This window comes from Olea europaea, unplaced genomic scaffold, assembly GCF_002742605.1.
Source record: "Olea europaea var. sylvestris unplaced genomic scaffold, O_europaea_v1 scaffold453, whole genome shotgun sequence".
NCBI lineage: Eukaryota > Viridiplantae > Streptophyta > Magnoliopsida > Lamiales > Oleaceae > Olea > Olea europaea.
Genome location: NW_019262837.1, coordinates 185,349 through 198,364, shown reverse-complemented (window position 1 = coordinate 198,364; position 13,016 = coordinate 185,349). Strand labels below are relative to the sequence as shown.

The 13,016-nt window shown below is 34.6% G+C and overlaps 1 protein-coding gene across 1 annotated transcript; it reads left to right on the top strand.

The window, feature by feature from the left end:
• Positions 1–892: 892 nt before the first annotated feature.
• On the top strand, positions 893–2,803 carry LOC111388086 (actin-66-like). Its single transcript, XM_023012749.1, has 4 exons — positions 893–952; positions 1,067–1,460; positions 1,994–2,607; positions 2,698–2,803. The coding sequence occupies exons 1-4, from the start codon at positions 893–895 to the stop codon at positions 2,761–2,763; spliced, it is 1,134 nt and encodes a 377-aa protein (XP_022868517.1). The 3' UTR covers positions 2,764–2,803.
• Positions 2,804–13,016: the final 10,213 nt, after the last annotated feature.

The following is a 13,016-nucleotide window of genomic DNA, read 5'->3' as shown; positions in this document are numbered from 1 at the left end:
TTCCAGTCCATTCAATTCGGGAATACAAACTTCAGTCTCGTCTTATGCTGGAGGACAACCTTTAGAGACACTTGGTGAGTCGTGTAATATATAATCAAATATTTTTTGTTAGTGGCCACACTCATTATGAATCGCATTATCTGCATTATTTAGTCATTATTAGCACGGTTCAAATTGGATTAAAATCTAAGAATCATGATCAAAGACTCAATCTAATGCGTAGGATACTTTGTGCATTAGATATCCTTGATTCACTAAGTAAAATTAATCTTGGCCACTATGATATTCTTGGGAGGCTAGACTTGTAAAATGATGGGTTTAATGCATTTCAATACTCTCAATGTGCCTGTGTTACTAATATGATGCAATTACAATCTTACTCGAGCTGCGAGTATTTGTCAGACGTGTTGTGTGGTGTCTATCATTGGCACTCCTGACAATTCATGACATATATGTATTTTTTCCTTCTCGGACATTGTATTAACCAGTTTTTAATGTTTGGATCTAAAATATGCAGTCGACAGACTTGGTTAGGATATAAAGATGTAAAATCAGAAAAGAAAATGCATGAAATTATATATGAAGACATTCTGAATCACCATTAGGAGTTGTCCAACCTTCTTATTTTACCAGAGACTAGTCATTTGTTTAATTCTGTTTCTCACCATGCTAAATTGATTATATTTTCCGGCATGACCATTAAGGATGGATGTATGTGGACAATTCAACTAATAGTGAGATCTAAAACAAAATCCAATATTATTGGTGGTGGAAAAGTTAAGTTTTGGCCGTTCAAGATCTGATCATAATTAGATTTATGGATCTCTAACCCATAAAATAGCTCTTCTCTGCATAAAATTGAAAATTATTTTTCTTCACAGTGCATCAAAAGATGGCAGAAGCTGAGTATATTCGACCTCTTGTATGTGACTATGGAACAGGAATGGTCAAGGTAACCATCTGACATCAAATTCTTTATTACTCCCGCACTTCTAATATGTATCCTTCGTAAGATGAGATGAGAGAGTTATGCATTGATTCATGATCATTATCTTATAATTATCAGGCTGGGTTTGCTGGAGATGATGCTCCAAGGGCTGTTTTCCCGAGCATTGTGGGGCGCCCTCGTTACACTAGTGTAATGGTTGGCACGGGCCAAAAAGATGCCTATGTTGGTGATGAGGCTCAATCCAAGAGGGGTTTTTTGACTCTCAGGTATCCAATTGAGCATGGAATTGTCAGCAATTGGGATGATATGGAGAAGATTTGGCATCACACCTTCTATAATGAACTTCGTGTGGCTCCAGAAGAGCATCCAATTCTCTTGACAGAAGCTCCACTTAACCCCAAGGCCAATCGTGAAAAAATGACTCAAATCATGTTTGAGACCTTCAATACTCCTGCCATGTATGTTGCCATTCAGGCTGTTCTTTCCCTTTATGCCAGTGGTTGTACAACTGGTAAGTTCAATTTTATATTTTTTCTCTTTTGAACACTAATATAAAATTGTTCGTTAACTAGATCATTGACGTAATAGACACGTGGAGTGTTCTCAGCATCAAAGAAAGCGCATAAAGTTGCTTAGTTTAGTCTATCAAACTAAATACACTTCTTCCCCCTTAGGAAAATAATTGCATTTAAAATATTACTTAAAATACATTTTCATGCATACGAGCAGATATTGCATTATTTTGGTTATAGGCACTGTATTATACTGATTCCCAGGGATAAATCCATTTATAAATTCTGTTTTCCTCTCAACTGTAAACTAAGAAGACAAACAGGAAACACATTGATATTTGCACACCATTTATTATAAATAGAATAACTGAGGCTGCTATAATATTTTGAACCACTTGCATGCTATATACCATCAGCTTCTGATTAGTTTAATGCCTCAGAAACCACCGGATTAAGCTTAGGTTGATGCATCGTAAATCTGCTAAATTTTCTCTATTTGCAGAAATATGAGCTTTACTTTTGTTATTTCCAGGAATTGTTCTCGACTCTGGGGATGGTGTCAGCCATACAGTCCCCATATATGAAGGTTATGCACTCCCCCATGCAATCCTCCGTCTGGATTTGGCTGGGAGGGATCTCACAAATAACCTCATGAAGATACTGTCAGAGCAGGGCTACTCTTTCAACACAACCGCCGAGCGTGAAATTGTAAGGGATATAAAAGAGAAGCTCTGTTACATTGCTCTTGACTATGAACAAGAGCTAGAAACAGCAAAGACCAGCTCGTCTGTGGAGAAAAACTATGAACTGCCTGATGGACAGGTGATCACTATTGGTGCCGAGCGATTCCGCTGCCCAGAGGTCTTGTTCCAGCCATCAATGATTGGAATGGAAGCTGCAGGAATACATGAAACCACGTATAATTCTATCATGAAGTGCGACGGCGATATTAGGAAGGATTTGTATGGCAACATTTTTCTCAGTGGGGGCTCCACAATGTTCACTGGCATTACTGACAGGATGAGCAAGGAGATTACTTCACTAGCTCCAAGTAGCATGAAGATTAATGTGGTGGCTCCACCAGAGAGGAAGTACAGTGTATGGATTGGAGGTTCTAGTTTGGCCTCTCTAAGCACATTCCAGCAGGTATACTTCATTACAGTCTACCCATTGCCTGTTTGAGTATAAACCTCAATAATTTTTGACGAGAGACTTATATTGTTTATGTGACTGCAGATGTGTATAGCAAGAGCAGACTATGACGAGCAGGGCCCTTCGATCGTTCACAGAAAATGCTTCTAAATCAACATTTTCCAATAATAGACGGTTGGAGAAATTTATATGAACTCTTGTGGATTTGTTTTCACATTCTTATTCCCTCATCATTCTGTTCCAAGTCTCTACTTTTCAAAATTTTTCCTATTGACATTACTAGATAGAAGAGTTGAGTGCTGTGACAGTTGTAAGAGACCATAGTATGATGTAGCGCCGAAGGAGCATTAACATTACTCTTAAGAGGCATGGTTATTTTTGCACATTTTGCCCGTCTTAAACTTGTTTTTAGCTGAGAATTTGTGATTTGATTCAGAACCCATATCAGTCTCAGCAGTTGATCTGAGGATGATTTCTTTACATGTTGGACTCTAGCAATATTAGGACGAGTGTTTTCCATTATAGGGCCCTCAAGTTCTACCAGTAACCTACCAAACATGAGATAAATCAGATTAGGGTTAGTCTTGACATCGAATACATAATCTTTTGAGAGTAATTGTCTAGAAATAATTTTATTTAAGATGCTTCAATGGCATGATACGTGTGTAGTTATTCAATCACTGCCATTGTAAAGGAAGGAAAAATTATATGAGCCAAAAGTGCCAGCAAAAGTGCACACTACATTCCCAGATAAGATAGAAGGCAATTCTTTTTGCAAGTTACAAGATCAAACCCATTAGTATATAGTATTGTTCTGCATCTTTTCAGTGCATCCACTTCAACTGCTACAAATGCAACTGAAAATATGAGAAAGAATTTTGTAATTTCTTTTTAATTATAGTTGATGTGTCACATTTGGTATGTAATAATGCAAATGAAAGACAAACCCGAAAGGATAAGGAGAAGAGCCCGTGCAGAAGAACACGAAAACTTAATCATCTTTCACACACGTCTAATCCATGAACTCTTGCAATTGTTTCCTCGTTGGATTATTGATGAACATTGGTCTTGTTTGGGTGGTACCTATAGTTTGGAAATTGCTTCTCAAATTTATGAAACTTTACTGTGATTCCAATAAATCACAATATACAATAAGGAACTTACTAAAAAATATTCATTGTTAATTCAAATTTACCATTTTCGAGATACTATATATAATTCAATCAAAAAACTCTGAAGAAAACTTCTGAAATTGATGAAATTTAATAACAATACAATAAGTTACCAAAAAATAATAATAATAATAAAATTAAAAATTTAATGATTGATGACTTATATTTGCTGAACCAATACATCTCATATATTCCATCCCATGTACAATTTAGTGACTAACTAAAAATTGACGATTGGTAACCCAAATTTATTGAATTTCCTCATAGGGGTGAACAAAAAACAGACTAAGCCATCAAATAAAATCAAAACTGCAATTTTGAAGCAGTTGGTCGATTTTTCAACATTTCGATTCAAAAGAAATCAAACATTATAGAAATAGTTCGATGTAATTTTCAAAAGTTCAAAATCGCTTAAACCAAATTGAACCATTCATCCAAATATATATATATATTTATATAATATTTGTTTTATCTAAAATATATGATTTATTAGTTCAATTTATATTTCAAGAAATTTACTTGCTGGTTGATTGCTATTGATTCTTCAGAAAATGTAATCATTTATGATAGTATTTTTCTTATCGATTTTAGAAAAAATGAATTTTGAAAGCTAAAATTTTATGGTTGAGCTTGTATTATTATTATTATTATTATTATATAGAAACAAATATATAAATATTACAATGTTTATACTTAGAATGTCTCAATTTAAGTATTATATTGAGATTTTAGTATATATAAGTTTTAATAGGTTCAAAACTCAAATTTTCAATCAATGACAAATTTTAAGATTGGGGAACAGTTCTCGTTTAATACAAAAAAATAAAAAATAAAATAAATAAATAAAATAAAAATAAAAAAATAATAATAACAATAATTTTTTGTACCGGGTAACACTAAAGGAAAGTAAAATGGGACGACTTCATAATTTTAATTTAATTAGAAAATTGATACCCAATCTAATTTGAATAAATGTTAAATCGGAGTAAAAGATATCTTAATTTTGATCTCCAGTAGCTGATCCTACTATTACTCATGTTGGAGACCGGGTTAGGATAACGGACGGTGAAAGGGTTGTTTTATAAAAAAAAAAATGTTGGACAAAGTTTCAACCCGTAGGAGCGTAATTGAAATACAATATGCAGGTACAAAGGTTCATGATCAAATTTCGACAGAGTTTCTTGATGATCACGCAAATCAAAACAAAATTAAGGAGGAGTAGGAGATTAGAATAATTCAAGGCGAGACGTAATCTCTTTCCTTAAGACAAAGCTCACGGTGATTGACACTTACCTCTCAAGATACAATGGATTCACAACTTGTGATAGTATCACTTCAAACCGCAAGAAACCGACGAACAATTGACGAAATTTTCTCTCTATGAAAGAAATATATGAAAATGCTATAGAATAAGAAAGAAGAGAATTGTAAGAGAAGAATGAATAATCAATGCAATTAGTGTACCCCAAATGGATGTCCAAAGGTCTCTATTTATAGAGGATGAAGTGGTGTGGTGAAATCTCGCGCCAAACCACGCAACTTTTCCAACAGAGGCAATAGTTTACTTGTGTTTTTCTTTCAATTTTGGACCGCGATTTTTCGTTTATTTGAAATTGGTTTTGAGATTTCAAATATACCACGACGATCTACTCGACGAGTAGAATAACTTGGTTTATTTACTTTTGTAATTTGACCATCGAATTGAGTCCAAATATTTAGTCAAAGTTGACACAAAAATCATACTTTTTCATACTTAACTAATGTTTTCAATTGAATTGCACATTTTCAAACCAATTTCTAACAATCTCCCACATGAATGGAAATTCGGGTATGCATATGCAATGCGATGATATGATGCAATGTAGAGAAAGAGTGAAAAAATACTGCATCAGGGATGGTAGTTTCTGGCCTTGAACCTCCCTTAGTGAAATACTATTGGACTTACTTGGCTAATTGGTGAATGTGATGTCTTGAACCACTAAGCCTTTGGTGTAAGCCAAGACAACAACACTCATACAGATGTCTTTCTTATTCCGTACTTAGTTCTCATGACTTAGTTCATATTGGTCCTGAACCCTTCTTGGTTCCATAAGTGTTTAGAGAATTTAAGCCTTAAACAATTCTCATTGAAGCGGCCTCACTTCATACTTACATAGGTGACCTCCTATTAAGAGTATTCCGTCCTACTCCACTTGACTTAATCAGGATATAAGAATCATTAAAAGATAATCTTAACCTTTGTCCACTCTGCAAAAAGCACTTTCATATCATAGTAATGAGTGTAGGAATTTTTAATTTTCTAAGTGCTTCATGGAATCCTAATAATTTAGTTGTCCATTTGAACAAAGATCTTGGGATCTCCAGTATATAAGGTAGGGTTACCATTGCAAAGACCCTTACGTAGTAGACTTTAACCCCATTTCTCTCGATAGCTAACGCACTTAATCTCTAGGTAAACCTTTCGTTAGTGGATCTGCAATATTTTACTTTGATTTTACATAATCTATGGAGATGATGCCATTCGAGATTAGCTGCTTAATGGTATTGTGTCTACGATGGATATGTCTAGACTTACCATTATACATGCTGCTTCGAGCCCTTCCAATTGTCGATTGACTATCAAAATGGATACTTATTGCAAGTACCGGCTTGGGTCAACATGGAACATCTTCTAAGAAGTTACGAAGCCATTCTGCTTCTTCTCCCACTTTATTCAAAGCAATAAACTCAAATTCCATTGATGATCGAGCTATACATGTTTGCTTTGTCGATTTTCATAATACGACAGCTCTACCAATGTAAACACGTAACCACTAGTGGACTTGGAATCCTTCATATCGGATATCAAATTTGCATCACAATATCCTTCTAGTACCGCAGGATATTTTGTGAAGTGTAATTCATAGGTTAAGGTATGCTTCAAGTACTTTAGAACCCTCGTCAAAGCCTTCAAATGATCATGGCTTGGATTACTTATGAATCTACTAAGTTTATTTATCGCAAAAGCAATATCCGATCGAGTGTAGTTCGTAATATACATTAGACTGTCAATTATTTGTGAATACCTTAGTTGTTACACACTTTCGCTCGTGTTCTTGACTAAGTGTAAACTCGGGTCAAGAGGGGCTCTTGTAAGACTTTCCTCAAACATGTCAAATTTCTTAAGTACATTTTCTATGAATGAGATTGGGAAAGCACAATTCATTCCTACATTCTAGAGATTTTGATCCCTAGTATTACATCTGCTACACCCATATCTTCATGTCAAAATGTTTCGTTAGCATTTTCTTGATGCTAAGCAGTATTTTGTAACTATTGCCCATTATCAATATGTCATCTACATATAGACATACAATCACATAGGCATTCGGTATATGTTTGATATATACACACTTATCATACTCGTTGATTTTAAATCCATTTGATAACATCATTTTGTCAAATTTTTGGTGCTATTATTTAGGAGCTTGTTTCAACCCATATTACAGACTTTATGCTCTTGGTTAGGAGAAACAAACCCTTCAAGTTGCTCTATGTAAATCTCCTCTTCTAACTCACCATTTAGGAATGTTGTTTTTACATCCATCTGATGAATCTCAAGGTTGTGTATTGCTGCATTGTAATTAATAGCCTTATTGATGTGATTCTAGTCATAGGTAAGTAGATATCAAAGAATTCAAGTTATTTCTTTTGCCCTATATCCAATCGAGCCTTATACTTATCAATGGATCTGTTAGGTTTCAATTTCTTCTTGAATATCCATTTACATTCTAAAGGTTTATTACCAGGAGGTAAATCAACCAACTCCCACATATGATTTTACGTTATAGAATCTATCTTGCTATTGATAGCTTCTTTCCAATGCGGTGCTTTTGGTGTAGACATTGTTTCATCGAAAGACTTTAGATCATCTTCTACCATGTAGGTTAGAAAATATGGGTCAAATAATGTAAACGTCCTGGCCTTTTTACTACGCTTTGGTTCTTCCTCATTTGAAGTCCCATTTGTAGTTTCATGAGTTCTCTTGTTCGAACTAATATTTTCCTTATCTTTGCAAGGAAAAATATTCTCAAAGATTGTTGCATTTCTTGATTCGATTATGGTCTCCTCGTGTACGTCTTGCATTTCGAACTTGTGTATAAGGAATCAATATGCACTACTATTATTGGCGTATCCAATAAATATACAATCTATTGTTTTAGGACCAAATTTCACTCGTTTAGGCTTAGGTACTTCAACCTCAACCAAACATTCCCACACTTTCAAGTGTTGGTATGATGGAGGATGACCTTTCCATAGTTCGTAGGGCATTTCTTCCATTTTCTTAAGAGGTATCCTATTAAAAAGACTATTTGCCGTTAAAATAGTTTCCCCCCACAAGTTCTGTGGTAAACCTGAACTTAGTAACATGGCATTCATCATTTCTTTAAGAGTTCGGTTCTTGCGTTCAACCATGCCATTTGATTGAGGAGAGTAAGGTGTCGTTGTTTGATGAACAATTCCATGTTCGGAACAAAAGCCCTCAAACGGTGTCTCATATTCATCTCCTCTATCGCTATCAATATTCTTAATTCGTTTGTTAAGTTGTGTTTCAATTTCAGCCTTATAAGTTTTGAATGCATCTCAGGTTTTGTCTTTACTTCTTAAAAGAAAGACATAACAGTACTTCATGCAATCATCAATAAATGTTACAAAGTATTTTTTACCACCCCGAGTTTGTACAAATTTTAGATTGCATATATCGCTATGGATCAATTCTAGAGGTGCCGTCTTCCTTTGTATTGGATGGAATAGTGTTTTAGCCATTTTTACTTCAACACATATTTCGCATTTATGATTGGATAGATTGTATGTGCTGAAATTAAACTTTGATTCATAAGTTTGCACAATGATTTATAATTCATATGTCTTAATCGACTATGCCACAAACATGAAGGCTCAAGCAAGTAAACAAAATTTGTATTTTTATTCATAACGACTTGCTTCGGTACAATTGTAAGAACATTCAATTTGAACATTTCATCACACATGTATCCTTTTTCTACATACATCTCAATTTTAGATAATACAAACTTATCGGATACAAATACAAGTTTGAAACCATTTTTTCTTAGAGACCCGGACACAAGATTCTTGCGAATATCTGGCACATGTAGGATGTTGTTGTTGACAAGCTCTTTCATGGATGTCATCTTCAAAGTGACTTTGCCTTATCCTTCAATCTTGGAACTTGCAGCGTTTCCTATAAACAGTTGTTCTCCATTGAGTTCTTGATAGTTGGAGAATATTACCTTATCCGCATACACATGGCGGGTAGCACCGATGTCGATCCACCATTCTTTTGTATTTCCAACTATGTTGCATTCGAACACTATTGCAGTTAGACTCATTTCTTACATCCCATCGGATAGAGAATCATTTGCAACCATGATTGCTTGGGCATTCTTCTTTGGCTTTCAACACTCACTTGAATGGTGACTGGCCGTGCCACAGTTAAAGTAATTTCTTTTTTGAATTTTTGGCCTTCTTAGTGTTGTCTTTTCATGGTACATTAGATGCCTTTCTCTTCTTATTTGTAGCCTTTGGCTCTATTTCAACAACGTTTGCACCATTTTGATCAATCGGCCTTCGTTCAGTTTTTTGGTTATCTTCTTCAATCCTCAAGCATACAATCAACTCTTCTAAGTTCATTTCCTTACGTTTATGCTTGAGGTAATTCTTGAAATCTCTCCACATAGGAGGGAGTTTCTCAATGATGGCAGCAACTTGGAATGACTCGCTTAATTCCATCTTTTCGGCATGAATATCATGAAGCACTTGGAGTTCTTGCATTTGACTGATCATGATTTTAGAATCTACCATCTTGCAGTCTAAAAACTTGTCGATAATAAATTTCTTCATTCCGACATCCTCGGTCTTGTATTTCTTTTCCAATGAATCCTATAGATCCTTGGCTGAGTTCTTTGAACTATATACCCTATACAATGTATTGTCCAAGCAATAGAGTATATAGTTTTTGCACTGAAATTGGAATGCTTCCATGCATCCAAGGCTGTAATCGAATCACGATTATTTTCACCTTCTTGTACGGTCGATGCAGTCTCCTTTAGAAATTTTGCCAAATTAAGGGTAGTGAGATAGAACAACATCTTTTGTTGCCATTTCTTGAAGTCCACTCCTCCTAACTTTTTCGATTTTTCCCCATGCGGCAACGTAATATTTTGCATGAGCACGGTTGTACTTTGTAGGGGTATGGCCAAAGGTGAACCCCTACTTGACTAGAAGACGTCTTAATGGTTGCCATTTCTATTGTTCAAATAGAAGATTAACATAGTAATATTGAAGATAACAAAAGAATAATAGTATACACAAAGGCACTATTCAAACAATCAAAGTGTAGGTATGTTCACAAACAACCATAGTCACAAAATTTATCTTAAAATTGTTGGAGACTGGGTCAGGATAACGGACTAATAGTATACACAAAGGCACTATTCAAACAATCAAAGTGTAGGTATGTTCACAAACAACCATAGTCACAAAATTTATCTTAAAATTGTTGGAGACTGGGTCAGGATAACGGACGGTGGGAAAGGTTTTTTTGTAAAAAAAAAAAAAAAGGTTGGACAAAGTTTCAACCCGCAGGAGCGTAATTGAAACACAATATGTAGGTGCAAAGGTTCATGATCAAATTTCGACAGAGTTTTGGGATGATCACGCAAATCAAAACAAAATCAAGGAGTAGGAGATTAGAATAATCCAAGGCGAGACGTAATCTCTTTCCTTAAAACAAATTAACTCGCTATGGTGCTCACGGTGATTGAAACTTCTCCCAAGATACAATGAATTTACAACTTGTGGTAGCAGTACTTCAAACTACAAGAAACCAACGAACAATTGACGGAATAGATGTCCAAAAGCCTCTATTTATAGAGGATGAAGTGGTGTGGTGAAATCTCGTGAGCCAAACTACACAACTTTACGAACAGAGGCAATAGTTTACTTGTGTTTTTCTTCCAAATCTGGACCATAATTTCTCATTCATCCAAAATTGATTTTGAGATTCCAAATATACTACGACGATCCACTCGACAAGTAGAATAAGTTGGTCTATTTACTTTTATAATTTGACCATCAGATCGAGTCTGAATATTTAGCTGAAGTTGACACGAAAGTCACATCTTTTCATACTTAACCAATTTTTTCAATTAAATTACACATTTTCAAACCAATTTCTAACAACTCGTACAAACATGCTTAAATTGTTGGTTTGATATTGTGTTAAAATATTGCACAGTAGAAGATATTACTCATAATATTTTTATTTTGAAGGAGAAAAGTGGATAACGTTAACTTTTGCATTATCATAATTTACCTGTCAAAGGAGCTCATAGCAAAACATCCCACAAGGAGATACAACTAGAAAGTTCATAGGGGAGAATGCTCACTTTCTTTCTTCTGAGCTACCATTTCCAAAATTATTCTTTTGTAGGAACCAAATAACGCATTAGTGGAAATTTTCTGGTGATGTGTCAAGGATTATATTTTTCGACACCCAACTGATATCGGGAAACTTGGACTTGCTAAGTAGATAGGACCAAACCATAAAAAATTTCTATTTGTTTCAAAGAGGAAAAATGTTAAAAGGATGCAAGACCAACAATTGACCTGACAGTAGGAAAAATGAATCAAAATAGAACAGTGAATAGTTTTGATTGTCTAGATAATTTTAAATGTTTCCACAATTTATTTTCTTGACAAAAAAAAGGAAAAAGAAAAAGAAAATGCTGCATCAAACAATTTATAAGCCTTCTTCCATGTTGGGTGTATCAGCAACTGAAAAAAACCACCCCGTTGTTGACTCTTCGTTCTTATTTAAAACAAATTGGCAGATTGTTAGGTCAAAACTTTGGCCAAAACCAAGGGGAATGCGAGAGAAGGAAGGATGGCAAACAGTTAAAAAAAACTGGCATGCCATTATATCCATGTTATGGCCACGAATATAAAAAAATTGAGATTTTCAAAAAGCTAATATCAATGGCAGCTGATGTGTTAGTTTTGCACAAGGCCAAAGAATTCCAGGTGCTAAATCTGTTGAATTTAATTGTAATCATGCTAAGAATCAAAAATCCCATAATAATAAATTGATAAATCAAATTCATACCTGCAGAAGTCATTGTTGATATGAATAATAACAGCTAGATCTTTCTCTTATTACTTCTCACAAAGCATTACTCGTCAATGTGGCAAGCTAATAAAACAATATGGAGAGGAGGGGGACCCAGCATTTAAATAGGAAATTATTGAACAGTCCCATTATGACTGAAACTCTAATAAGGATTTACATATATTTTCGGCTCACATACTTAAAATTATCATATTATATTAAATACAATCTGTAAGGCGTAAAAGGCCCAATTGATCACTAAACAAATTTAGCCCAATCACAAATATCATTATGAGCCATTCATCTAATTCATAAAATAATAATCAAATTGAAGCCTATATTAAAAATATTCCGACATTCTCCCACTTAGGCAAATATTTGATTGCTATAACAAAACTTTTCACACCCGAGTTAGACTACATAGGTGGCCACAAAAGTATAACTTCAATGATGACACCTTACATAACATGATTCGGTCAAACCAAAATGTCAACACCGAACATGGGAGTTATTACACCAATTAAGTGATGTAAGACTATTCCACAACTACAAATGCCAACATCCTTATCGACATGGATCCCCATCCTCCAACCAATGTGGTAGTATGTGATATGAACTTAGCACTAAATGTGATAAAAAAGTATGCTAATTCATATCGGTCGTCGTAATGCTTCGGATCAAAATAAAAACACGTGTCTCTAAAAGAGACTCATCTTATGTCTTTATCTATCATATCTTGAGATTACAATAATATCATAATAAAAGATATAAGTCAAATACATGCTCAAAATAATTCATAGTTAGGGAAAAATTGATTTTATTACTGGAAGAGGGACTGTACTCGAAAACATGTGGTTGCCTACGTACCGCAAAGGGATCAGTCCAAAACATAGTTCATTTACATAAATATAACTCCCACTAACCAAAAATATCAAATGTTTACACAATGTCTATATTAGCAACATGTGTCTTGAAGACTTTTAGAGTGAGCCCTTTAGTCAAAGGATCTACAATCATTGCCTCTGTATTGATATGCTCTATTTTCGTCTGCCCTTCCTTGGCTC

Bases quoted from the DNA above. Each gene is read 5' to 3' on its own strand.
- LOC111388086 (XM_023012749.1), top strand. From the start codon at position 893: ATGGCAGAAGCTGAGTATATTCGACCTCTTGTATGTGACTATGGAACA. The intron at 1,461-1,993 runs GTAAGTTCAATT...TGTTATTTCCAG, and splicing joins TGCCAGTGGTTGTACAACTG to GAATTGTTCTCGACTCTGGG. The intron at 2,608-2,697 runs GTATACTTCATT...ATGTGACTGCAG, and splicing joins CTCTAAGCACATTCCAGCAG to ATGTGTATAGCAAGAGCAGA.